Below are 13,434 nucleotides of genomic sequence, written 5' to 3' on the forward strand. Positions count from 1 at the left end.
ATAATGTTTCAAATAGTCAGCACTAAAGTCCCAGTGTAACCCCCTGCTGAGCCTCAGAAGAACTGATCCCCTGCATCCTGACATTCAGGGGAAGAATGTTCTCCATTATTCATTTTGTTGTTGCATGGTGGGCTCCTCCAGCACAGGAGGTGCAGTCAGCCAGCACAGAGCTCTGAAGAGCACAAACTGCTAACTCTCAACAGCCTAAAATATCCTCTGTGTCCTGTGAATTTTACATTTATAGCTGAGTTTTGCATACTCTTTGGTGGTCTCTATGTAGGAGAGCTTACACAGAAAAAAGGCGTTAGAAAGAAACCCCACACCAAATCCCAGTCCTTAGCAGAAGTATCAACTTTATGACCTTTCATGAGCACACACAGTCACCAGCAGACAAAAACACCTGCAGGCTCTAAAGTGGTCCTGACAGAAAACACAGGTATTCATCTTAAAATATTCTAACAGACTGACAACAAGAATATTGGGCACAAGCTTTTGTTTCTGATAAACTAATGTATTAGTACCCGCTGGGGACAGGAGCTTTATAGCTCTTGAGTGAAAACTATCTGGAAAGTTTTATGGGATGCAAAACATCTCAAATACCTTCAGTAAAGCAGTGAAGGGAGAGTTATACCTAAGAACAGAAGACACACACTATATTCTTTGAATATTTCAGATTCAGCACTCCAAAAAGGGTGGCGAAGGCGAAGGAGTCAGTATGTACCTGAACACAGAATCTAAAACAGCCAAGTCAACACAGAGGAAACTCTCCAGGATTGTACACACAGATTTCACAGTCGTGGTTGGCAGGCACCTATTCCATTTCTGAGAAGAGATTGCAGAGGCTTACCTGTGGAGATGTTATATAACTATTCTCCAAATTTCAAGCTTGCCTGGAAGCCAACACCATGGAGTAAGAGACAAACCTGGCTGACTGTTGCTTCCCAACATATGCCCAAGTATGGAAAAGCTCAAACAGAGCTCCTGCAAACATGGCACATCAAGCAAGATGGGTCTAAAATCCCAAGAGACAAAGAGGTGGCCTGGGCAGGTCCCCTCACCTCTGACTCAACTTGGTGCATGCTTCCTTGCCTGCAGGAAAAGCTTTGCCATGGGAGGCACCATGCAGGATGTCTGTGGAGAACTTGGTGCAGCTGGTGGCCAAACAGCAGAAAAGTTTCTTTAGTAACTGACTGTTATTTCACCTAGGCAAGGGCAGAGACATACTTGCCCTGTGTCAGATAAAGTCAGGATACATACCCTTACATGTGACTTCACCCCAAGTCACCTCAGAGCACTCAGGCCCTAGCACTAACTGAAAACACTGAGGAAATCATGCTGATTTGTTTCTTGCACTGCCCTAAGTGATTCAAGCCGGGAATCATCAAAGTGTATCTATTTTTTAACTCTATCAACTCCTAACAGGCTTGGGAGGGAAAAACCAAGAATGTGTACAGGACCTCATCACACCACCAAACATCTTCCTAGATTCTTTCCTGCACATGTATGCCCCACCTAGACCTCTGGGGAATATCATGAAGCTGAACACTGGCAGAAAGCTTGTTCAGATAATGTCTTGCTAAGAACATGGACCTTGTGGGTGTGTTAAGCACAGAAGAAAATAAAAACTTCTTGTTTTTTCCTCCAGGTGACACCACTGTTTGACCACTGTTTTAAGCATGGGTTTTGGAACAGCAAAGATGGACATAATCTCTGGCAGGTTCTTGAGTTGTGGCATCATTCTCACACACAGACCTCTCCACGCACTGTCAGGAAACAGGGATCTTCCCAAACCAACGTTTTAAGAATACAGACAACAAATGCGCCCCTAGCGGCAAAATAGAGCCCAGACTTGAGCAAGTGAGTACCCCCAGCAGCGAGATTGCTGTCCTTGAACAGAGAACTTCTACCACCTGCAGGGTTAATGGAGTATGGACCTTCCCAGCAACAAAATAACCTCTGACAGAGACTGGTGTGAGGAAATGATAGTTTAAAAGGGGAAGACACAGAGAGATCCGAGATGAAAATCCAAGGAAGACTAAACGCAGGCTTGGAGAAGAGATAAACCAGGGTGCATTGCAGATAAACCTGGGTACCCTGGTAAGCAACAGAAGATAACACAGCTAAAAGAATCTCGGTAATTTAAAAGGTACCAAAAACATAGCAGTGCAGTCAGAAGAGGTACTCCTGTTCTTAACTCCACATCAGTGAAGTTGCTGGGAAGCACTTTCAGGAATACACCATGTTCCACCTTGACAGGACAACTATTCCATGAGTGGACTCTACAGAGGTCAAAGAGCTGCCAGCAAGACTGTGGCGATCTGTACTGTAAGCAACGTGATGCACCCATGACCCAGTGCCTGAACAGACCCAGCGCCAGAATAGAGACATTCACAACTATCGCTCAGGTTTCCTTCTCACCTTCACTTCCAGAGAGAGGAAGAACATTGAGGATACAACAGAGCAGAAACAGACAGAGCTGAGGTGTTCCTCTCCCAGGCACAATCACACACAGCTGACAAACTGCCCACAGCACTGACATAGAAAAGCCTCAGCAGCAGATTGGACAAACTCCAGCAGCAGCAACTGAAAACCTTCTTTACAGGATGAGGAACAAAGCTCAGGGCAATCAACTTCATTCAGTAGTTACAGATGGAGTTGGGAATACTCGCTCTTCTCACTGGAAACATCATGTCCACTACCAGCAGCACACTCTAGCACAGAAGATAAACTGCGTCAAGCTTCAACCTCACATCCAAGAGCTATGTTGTCTAGTGAGCTATACCTGTGACTGTTTGTGCTGGATGGAAATCTGTTTTTGGGAGGTTCAGGAATGCTCAGTGTTCCCTGATCCGGTAGAAGATGGGCTGCCTTGCTGGGCCTGTAAAAGAAAGTTGTGTATTGTTACATGTCCCTCAGCATGACCACCAGTGCCCGTGCAGATACATTAATCTCCACACTGGAGCTGCAGTCTAGCCTGCACCACACTTTCATGCTCAGGTTTAAGGATGCTTTAGAGATACAGCTCAATTAAAGCAGAGTCAATTTCTTCCAAGAAGCCTGGTCCAACCTGCTTAAGACAAAGCTTTTAAAAGCCTGATATAATTCATAGCAGCTGAGATTAAGGCTAATCCAAACACTTCTTGCAACAAGACTATACTTCAATCTTTTGCTTTTCTGCATCTATCACATTATCCCCTCGGATGACGTCATTTTGATCTAGGCAAGATTTTGAGCTGTTAACTTAAAACTCATGCCATTTTATTAAATAAGCAAAGCCTGGGACCTAGAACTCTTCACAAGGAAGATGAACTTACCAGAAGGTGACAGACTGGGGTCAGCAAAAACGAGGCTGCGCTTGGGCAGAAAAGCTTCAAATTCCCCATCCCTTAACTAGACACACGCCTTAGGATTCAAATCTTTTCAGAGCTGCTCACCGAGACAAAAGTAAAACAGAGGCCACCTCCCCTCTGTGCCAGCTGCTCATTCTCTAGCCGCTGCTTCGCCAGCATCACCGACATCAGCGTTGGCAGAGCAGAGTGTTCCTCCTGCGGCTCCCTGGCTGCGCTGCCATCTACCCCATACAGCGGCTGCTCCATTCGCCGCTGCAACACAGTCAAAAAACAGACAATGAACTACCTTTTTTTCTTTTTAATTAAAAGAAGCGATTCTCTGACTCTGCCAAAACTGTTGTCAGTGAAGCAGCAGCTCAGGAATGAGCAGGCAGCATGGTGAGGATCTGATAACTCACACAGGACTCCTGCAGTCATTGTTCCAATGGCAGACAGCAACAAGGAAATGAAGTTAACAATTTAAAAAAACCCTAACAAATGAACACACAGGACAGACTTCCTTGTCAGTTAACACATCCTCCTCCTTTGCAAATACATGTGCTTCAGAGTCAGTGGAGCAAAATAGATTGCAGGTCAAAAAATCTACATTGGGATTGCGGTCAATGCATTCACAATTATAATTTTTTATGTTTCTTAAGGACTCATTTTCAAACAGCCAATTTCATGATATGTTGCTATTCTGGCAAAGTAAACTGAGTCAGAAGTGCTAAATGGAAGCAACCTAACCATGTCTAGGACCCAGACATCGGGGTATGCTCACTTCTATCATTACAGCTGGGGCCCATCTCCTGCAAGGTAAGTGAAGTACTAATTCATTACCAAAATCCTTTAAAGGTCCATTACATCTCTTAAGGGCTAGCTCCTTTGTCCTGCGGTAGATTAGTTTTCCAACTGTGGTAGAGTTGGAACTGAGTTTAACAAGAAGAATCATCTGAGCTACACTGATCACAGCACACAGCATCTCAATGCCCTGGCTTCCAAAGCCACACCATCACTGCTAAAACTTGGCAATCTGGCTAATAATCATGCAAGTCCTTCCAAGCTGTAACTCCAGGCCAGGCAAATGCCTCAGAGAAAGCAAAGAGTCAGGTCAGGCTTCAGTTTTTCTTAAAAACCTAAACTGCAACCTGTTTTCTGGTTAACATTACCAATTCCAAGAGTGTGCCTCCTTCCCCAAAAGAATGCTTGTGCCTGAGAGTGGCCTCACAAGAGTCTCAAGACCTGCAGATCATTCTAATCAAATGAGAAGTGAGGCAATTCAAATCAGCCAAGAGATTTGAAGAGAAGCAGTTACATCCTGAGGCCATTACAATTCCTCTGCAAGTTCTGATTGCAGAAATTTTCCAGTACAGTACAGATAAATTCAGATCTGGAGGAGGTTTGTATCATGTGAAAGACATTTTAACACTCTGCTTCCTTCCAAGATCATTACTAACACCTGTAATGGGTAAGACTCAGTGTCCTCCAATTTTCACTCATCCCCCCATTTTTTTGGGGATTAGATCAAAGCGTTGACATTCAGTTTGTAAGAAGAGGACAGATCTTGAAAAGGCCCAGAATAGTTTGTTATGAATAAGCAAACATCACAGGTTTAGCTGCAAGAGGAAAGAACAGCAGATAAGCACCTGTGTAAGGAGAGAGACAAACTGGCCTGGCTGAAACTAACCGTGACATCAATATTCATCAGAAACACTCTGTTCAACTTCTACCTACTCAACATATACAAGCATAGAAGAAGAAAACCACAGGAAGAATCCACTTGTTCCATTATGGGTTATCTAATCTGCTGGAATAAAGAATTGTCCCTAATCCCTCACACATCTGCAACATTCAGAGATGCTATTTTTTCATTAACTTCTCTTTAAAGAGATGTATTAGTGAATTGATAAATGATAGCATGAAAGTCCATTCAATTAATAAGATCTATTTTAATTTTTAGAAACATTAAAAAGTATCTAGAAGTGTACATGAAGCTCTCCCTTCAAGCAGCATTACAAACCTTCTGAAATCTGTCAACACATGGAATTCTGAGCAGTATTTAGCGTTGGGGTTTAGTTCAGTACATTCAGCAAAGGTCTCTGCAGAATAATGTAATCACTAAAGACTTTGCATTTGGCTTTGGGAATCCCAACCTCTCCCACAAAGTCTCCAGTCTTTTGTGACACTCAATAAATGCTGAAAATTTTTAAAGAGGGGCCCAGTCAAGACTAAAGCCCAGGCAATAGAGCCTCTGAATACTGCTTTGCTAGTTGCAACAATTTTTTTAGCTGCTCTGTCCTAAAATGGTTTAAAAACATGTGTTACTTCTTCACATCCAGATCTCACAGAAATGCTGCAAGTAAAGTGGAATTACATGCCAAAAACCAGCACCAGCTGGGCATGTACACGCATGTCTCTGGAAGCTTTTGCTAATGCCCCTTGCAAGTCGTGCACACACGAACAGAAGTAAAAGGCCTTCCCAAAATAATTATGGTGGGCACATTGTTCAAGATACCCAAGGGGTCCAATCAAAATCAGAATAGCCCTGATAGTGCTGCACAAACACACAACATACTCCATGGAGTTCATGAGCTACAATAGAATAAAGGGTAACTAACAGGTCAGTTCCACCTTTATTAAGGACCGACATCCTTCTGTATTCAGGCAGCATGTTAGAAACATTCATCCTGTACAATTTAAGCTCAGATATTCATGACAGCCATTGCTGGACTAGCGGCTGTCCCAGGGTCCTAGACATGGCTTTGCTCTCAGAATCCAGTTTCAGATTTAAAATGGAGAACAAGCCAAATCACTCACCAAGAGACAGAACCTTTTATTACCTGTCTGAAGCATGGCCACCAAGTTAACCGATGCCAGGCCAACAACTGTGTCCCCAACAACACTCACCGGCAAGGGGTTGGACAGGGAATGCTGCGGAGAGGATCTGGCAACGGGCGGCACACTTCTACCAGGACTGGTTCCTGGGCCACTGCCCCCAGCAAACTGGGCACACAAACAGATTTGATCATCAGGATTTCCACCGAGATACTACATTTAACCAAAATTAACACAGACAAAAGAAACACATTCACCTTAAAAATGAAGCTGTATAGGCTTCAGGGAATAGTTTACATAAAATGAAGATAAATTAAGAGGAAAACCTTAACAGTTCACAGAGCTTCCAAAATAACTGAAATATCTAAAACAAACACTTGTATTTTCACTGAGTACATCTTCCTTTGTAACTCAAAAAGATATAAACCTGCATGCTTGGCCATAGATCAGTTATTTACTCTCTGGAATTAGGAAGCCCGTTCCCTGTGAGGAGATGTGTCTGATGTGCACCACAGGAGTGATAGGTAATGTTCATCTTCAATGAAGCACCTGTGCCAGTCAATGTTAAGAGGCAGGAGAGGTAAGGAGCTGGGGAACTGCTCCAGTTGGTACAGAAACCCCTACAGTGTACTGCTTATAAAAAAATTTACCCGGGAAAGAAGTAAGCACTAATAAGCACTTAATTTCTGACTCCAAGTTACTCCATAAAATAAAGAACAAACTTAAGAGAAAAGCTACAGCTCTGGATTGTGCAGACCTAGAAAAGTTTCAGATATTATGCAGTGCAAAAAGAATACTGATTTTAGAATGTCCATCACTGTTTTGGGGAGGGGTTTGGCCCCTATGGCACCAGCCTCCCATGAGAAGTTTTTCTTAAGAGGGAACCCTGTAAACAACTTCCCACTCCAATCAGCAGGATTGTGCAGGTGGGCTCTTTTGCAACTCGGGATCCTTATCAAAACTGTTTGCAAACCTAGAGATATCCTCAACTGAGATAGAGGTTCCAATGGAAATCAACCTCAAACCTACACTTAAATGAAAAAAAATGCCCTATCAACTGTTCAACTAACTGTTAATTTAAAAATAAATTTCTTCATATCTTCTGCCTAATCAGATCTGAGCATATCAGGTTGACATCACCAATCCATGATCCCAATGACAGATCAGTAACACGTCACATCACAAATTTCTATCCACAGATTTTGCAAAATGTGAATTAAGGCAGATTTGTCAATGAAAAGATTCTTACCTCAAAATAATCACTAATTTTATGTCCTCTAGGAGTGCCTTTCCCTAAAAAGGAAAGCAAAGGACTAAAATAAGAGTAGTACTTTAGAGAAGTTACCATGCCATCCTAAAAATCTCCTCCTACATTTTGACACTCCTTTTCCTGTTCAGTGCAACACCTATCACAACAAAGGTTCCGCACAACAAAAACGCGCCCCAGCGTTACAGCCCTTGTGCTGTTTTTGGGAGGCTCTACAGTTGACAATTCAATTAACTTCTCAATTCCAAATGTGTCAGATCCAATCAAACAACATTTGCACTTGCTGAAGTACTTAGAAAACACTGAAGGTCTTGACTGTTCCATAGGTTCTCCAAAATTTCCTTCAAGATAAGGAGAGAGCAAAGGCTACTTTTACTCCTCCACCTTCAGCTAAATTAGTGCATATTAGATCTCTCACAAGCATTCCTGTAAGAGTTTGAGAGATAATTAGCAGTGGCTTAACATCAGCTCATTAAAACCTAGTCCTTTTTTCTTACTATCATATTATCAAAGCAGTCCTGTCAACACAATTCTCATTACTTTCTTGTTGAAGAATGAAAGAACTGAAAATCTGCCCCTCTGCCCATTTGCTAGAAAATGTGAACTTGGATTCAACACACCAGGTTTTCCACTCAGGACAGCACTGCCTGCTTAGGCACAGCCTGTTCCTGATTTGTCATGGTGAAAACTTGCTCCAACAAGGCAGGCACGTGTCTTGGAAAGCAATACAGACTGTATTCGGAAGTCTGGCTGCTGTATATGTAGTGACACAGGACCAAAACAGCACTTGGGAGCAGAATACGAAACCTCTGGGCAGCCTGTCCCATAAAAATGCAAGAGTTTGTACAAATAAACCAAGTATTTTCCTGCCAATAAGGGTAACAAAGGCTCCCAGAAGAGAATACACCATCATGGAGTAGTTTATAATAAGCTGCCTGACACACCCTTGAGAAGAGCCATTAGTTTCCTAGGACACTGCCTGTGCACTTTGTGCCCAAGTTACCAAGCAAGTGGCAATCCTATGGCAGGGTCGCAGCATGGATTACCTTGACTGGTCTCGTAGGCTTCTGCTTTCCTCTTCCTATTCCGCTGGTCATTCTGCTTTTTCTCGGGGGTCTGTTAAACAATACTTCAAAATTAATGTTACTGCAGTTATTCCAAGATTTAAAGAAAATGTCCAAACACAATGATCTGCTCCATATTCCCAGTGGCCATTACATTTCTCTGGTTAATTTCTTTCCATTGCTGGTACTTAACGAAACAACAGCTCTCAAAAAGTTGCTACCTTCTCATAGGCGTGCTGCAGAGGGAGAGAATGGGGCTAACAAGAAGGTAATTTATTTTTTCTATTTTAGCTGCTGCAAGCCAGTGACCTTACAGGGTTAGCAGAGCAAGCTCAACATTTATAAAAACCTATGTAAACTCCTTCAAGGTGATCACAGTACTGGTACAAGGGGAATAATGATGAGAGGTTTAAGTACTGACATCCAAATCTGCAGTCCAATCACAGTCTCTCAAGCCAATTCACTCTGCCTGCAGGTAATGCTTCTTCTCAAACCCCATTGAAGATGGCTGCAAGAACTATCCCAGGACAGCAGGCAAGACAAAGCTGTTACAGATGCAGCAATTCACCTAGGCTTCTGTTTGCTCCGCACCAGCTCTCATTAAAGGCATGGGTCAGTTGCATGTGCCATTTCTGTGAGCACCCAGAGACCTGATGGGCAGCTGATCAGTGGATTTATGCACAATCAATTTATTTATGCACAGGCACAACACAGAGCACAGCTGACAGGCCTGAGGGCTCCAGAAGTGTCATGCCTATCTGTCTGTAGGAGGCTAGCAAGCCTAAACATGAGAATGGAGGAGACCCTGGTGCTTTCCCCGTCACCATGATCACACCTGTGGCCAAACCTGCTGAAGACATTGGGAAGCACTGCTGGAAGCAGCTCACTGAGGTTGCTGGAAAGAGATGTCTTGTCAATCTCCTTACCACTGTCATTTTAAAATTGCCCCAAATAGTTCCCAAGCTGTATGTTCTCCAGTCACTGCAGCCACCACTGAACTATAGCCTGGGGGCAGGGAGAAAAACACTGTGCAAAACACAGCTCTGGGGGAGGGAAAGCCATGGCCAGAGAGTCTGTGGCAAACACCTAAGTTTCATGCTCTTTGGAAACCCAAATATCAAGTACCCTCTTTAAAGATCTCTACCAAAAGACTTACTCATAGTGAGTACAGAAATCAATCTCCTTCCTTTAGTAGGACAAAAAGGATAAAGTCGAACCTAAACCTGGCTGTGTGTTCCCAGTGGGTGCTGGACATCTACAGCCCCATGTTAACCAGCTGGGCACTCACAGGCAGTGCTGTTTTAGTAAGACGATGGAGGGCATGTTAAGACAAAGGTGGTTATTGTGTCTGCAAGGTACTTTTTTAGAATGAGGGGACTGAAAACTCCAAAACTACCTAGAGACTTGCTGCTCCAGCCCCTCTATGTGTAAAAGTCAGAGACATTGCTTCCTCAGTGTGTAGTGAAGAGCAGCTCCTGAACAGCGTTGGCGTGACTGTAACACCACAGGCTCCATTACAGCCTCCATGGAGCTGTGAGCATATTAATGAGAATCAGTTTAAGTTGTTTTTCCATTCAAGTACTTACATAATAAAAATGACACACAACATTATCTGTTACAGACTGAAAAAGAAAGGAATGGGAGATTCGAATACGTCAACTTGGTCAATTTATATCTCTCCACAGAAGTACATTAAAAAGAAAAACAATCAAAAGAATGAATACTCAGATTTTCACTACTAACTGCTCTTACTTTATGGAGTTTAAGACACTGCATTCCTAAAATCCCCTCATACTACTACTGCCATATAATAGAGGGAAATATGACCCAAAACTTACCTGGTAACTATGGGGGAAGTTCATAAGAAATGCATAAGAAAATGCACTTTTATTTGAGCTTTTGGTTTACTAACACAGAATTTTAGAATAAAATTAGATTTAGATTTTAGAATAAAAATCCAAAGACAATTCATTTTGCTGCTTTAATGAGCATTTTGAAATAGTTAATCCTAAAGAAGTGAGACTAACCATGGACAAAGCATCAATTTTCACCTCCCCACACTTCCACAGAGTAATGCACAAAATGCTGTGCCTTGTACAGGCTTAGGCAAACTCACATTTTTTGATAGATAGGGCAAACTTTTCCATTAATGCTCTCTGGCTTATGTGTATCCAAAAATGTATCCCAATGAGCTGAAAACAGTTTCCCAAGCTGAGCTTTTACAAATGCTGTGTTTGGGATCAGGAAAAAACTTCCTGGAATGGTGGGAAGCTTCGAGGAGGAGCTTCACAGAGAAGTTGAAAGCCTGCAGGATCAAGCTAAATACTTCCCTGGTCCCTTTCACTCTCCAAACTAAGACAACTGTCACTGACTCTCACAATTTCTTCCATGCTTTGAGATGGATCATGTTCACCTTAAACCCAACTACCCAAGCAGTTGTGCCTGCTTACCTCCAATTCTTTATCACTCAGAGAGCCCACGCTGCACAAGCTCTGGTTGGAAGACTCACTATTTAACGGACCCTAGTGAAAAGCAAGCAAAGACTGTTAGAAACAACTTCCCTACAAGGCAGACCCATCCTAAAAAACACTCAATCTCTAGGCTAACTACAGTTACAGCAGCACATGGGTCAAACTCCCAGACAGGGGATAGGGCACTAAGAGGCTTCAGAAGACATTTGCAGCAGGACAGTTGGATTGTTCAACATTTTTTTCTCAGGATAATGATCCAGCCTTTGGAGTATCTCTGCATCAGTTTGTTTCTTAACTGGTCTATTTACCCATATCCACAAAACAGCCAAGGTGGTATTTTTAGAAGCTTAAGGCTTGAGGAAGAAAACCTAATTTGTTGAGTAGCAGGAGTTTCAAGCTCAGCTCTCCAGGCAAGCATCTACTTGACCCTGAGCTAAGCATTTAGACACATCCTCATCTGGCAAGCCAGCTATTACTGTTATCAGATGCTGGCTGTACCATTGATTTAAATGTGTCATTTTATGCTTTTTTCAACACTAGGAAAGTGAACAAGTGAAACTTGTATTAAGAGCAGTACAACTGGTACCCATAATACAACCTTTCCCACTTGGCTATTTTATGGACCCATGTGTGATCTGCCCACAGAGCAGCTGCTCCCACCAGGCCAAAAGCAGAAACTCACGAGACCAGACAAGATTTACCAAAATTGTAACCAGGTACCTCAAGAGTCTGCTGCATCTTTGCAGGCTCTGCTGGATACACATCTGCATTTTTACATATCCAAGTAGTTTGAAAATTATTTAAGATCTCTAATAAAACTGGTTTTAAAAGGAAAAAGTGAATCATGCAAAGTCACCATGTTTTATCCTGACACAAAAGTATCCTCCTACAGATCTAACTTAAGAAATTAAGACAAATTTGACAAAGATGTAAAAACAAGATTCACAATTAACGATGGAATGTATTAACAGGAAGAATGACATGATACAGCCACTTCTCAATTAATAACTTGTGAGCATCTTTTCATTCTATGCATTCTATGCATTCTATTTTAGCATTTTTAACTTTGCAGTAACCACTTCCCACCAATCAATCTTTCTTCAAAGCAAAGCCATTTCTCATTATACACTTGAGCAGAAGACTCAAATGGTGAAGTGGGTGAGAAGCCTTAACACCACAGAGAAACCCCACACTAGATAATTTTTTAATAGATCAGTTCTCTCTCCCCTGTTTAAGGGACAAACACCACTATCAAATTGTGACATAATCTAGCTATTACTAACCTAAATTCCCAAGCAGGCATGTGCCGAAAGTAGACGTTTACCTTCTGTGTTCACTGTGAGTGTTAAATATCAAATTCAGTTCTCCTAAAACAACATGCTCAGTTGCTTAAAAAAAAAACAACAAAAAAACCCCAACACCTGAATAGCTCAAGAAGCTGAACATTTAGGATTCTCTTAAGGAAAAATTGCAGGTTTACATTCTTTAAGCCATACTATTATCCCTTCAAGAGATCACACAAACAGCTCAGGACCAGAATAAATGTTTCACTTCATCTCTTCAGCAATAGTTTCTTTTAAGCAAAGCAACAAGCTCCTTACCACCCAACGTGATGGCTCACAAATGTTATAGGTACAACTCTTGGTTATTCCAGGAATTTACTCCTGGGCCAACAGGACTTAACAGAAGTGCCAACATTAACCTTAGCTACATCCACATGAAAGTCTCATTGCTAAAAAAATTGTAAAATCTTATGGCAAGTGGCAACAGAAAGTGAATCCTTTCACTCATGAAAAAAACTTGCTTATAAACTGCACAAACGCTGTTCTCCAAAATCTGTCCATTCTCTCAGGAACTCCAACCCCAACAGCACATCCAAGGCACCAACCAACCTTCTGTGCCGGGTGAGAACTTTGTGAGATACAGGAGCATCTCTCCAAATGAGTGTTTGCTGGGCTCACACTGGGGTTCTGACATGATAAAGATGAAAGTGAAAGTTGTTTCCACATTTGCTTAAATCTTGCTGCCTCCATTTTGCAGATGGATAGCAAATGACAGGAGCAGCTGTTTCAAAAACACCACATTTGAACTTTCCATGAACATGATTGAAGGGGAATATCAGTGGCATACACAGGACAACTCTTCTGCAAGGCCCCTGTATTCTGGGATCACCTGGAAAATAAACTGATGGGGCCACTTATAGCTAAAAATTATACTAACACTTTTTGCAGAAATACAAGTTTATCTTGTCCAAGAAATCCACTCAGTTTGCACCTTAATGTAAAGTTCTGGGATGCAAGCAGCTGGAAAAATGCCTAATACAAAATCCACAATGTTTTTCTTACTTCCAGTACTACAAGTACCTGCACTGACTACCCTGCATGGGAAATTTTTAGCTCTACCAACTGGAATCAAAACCATATCTCACATCAATAAATGAGGATGGTCAGATTCTTGACCAACAACTG

General features: G+C 42.2%; 1 protein-coding gene across 1 annotated transcript in view; it reads right to left on the reverse strand.

The window, feature by feature from the left end:
• The window catches only part of TLK2 (tousled like kinase 2), a 40,244-nt gene that overhangs the window by 19,516 nt on the left and 7,294 nt on the right, over nt 1-13,434 (reverse strand). The window contains 6 exon segments of the mRNA XM_014310399.2: nt 2,783-2,878; nt 3,435-3,602; nt 6,237-6,332; nt 7,414-7,457; nt 8,478-8,547; nt 10,946-11,017. Coding sequence (XP_014165874.1) covers nt 2,783-2,878; nt 3,435-3,602; nt 6,237-6,332; nt 7,414-7,457; nt 8,478-8,547; nt 10,946-11,017 — 546 coding nt within the window.

This window comes from Geospiza fortis, unplaced genomic scaffold, assembly GCF_000277835.1.
Source record: "Geospiza fortis unplaced genomic scaffold, GeoFor_1.0 scaffold218, whole genome shotgun sequence".
Taxonomy (NCBI): Eukaryota; Metazoa; Chordata; class Aves; order Passeriformes; family Thraupidae; genus Geospiza; species Geospiza fortis.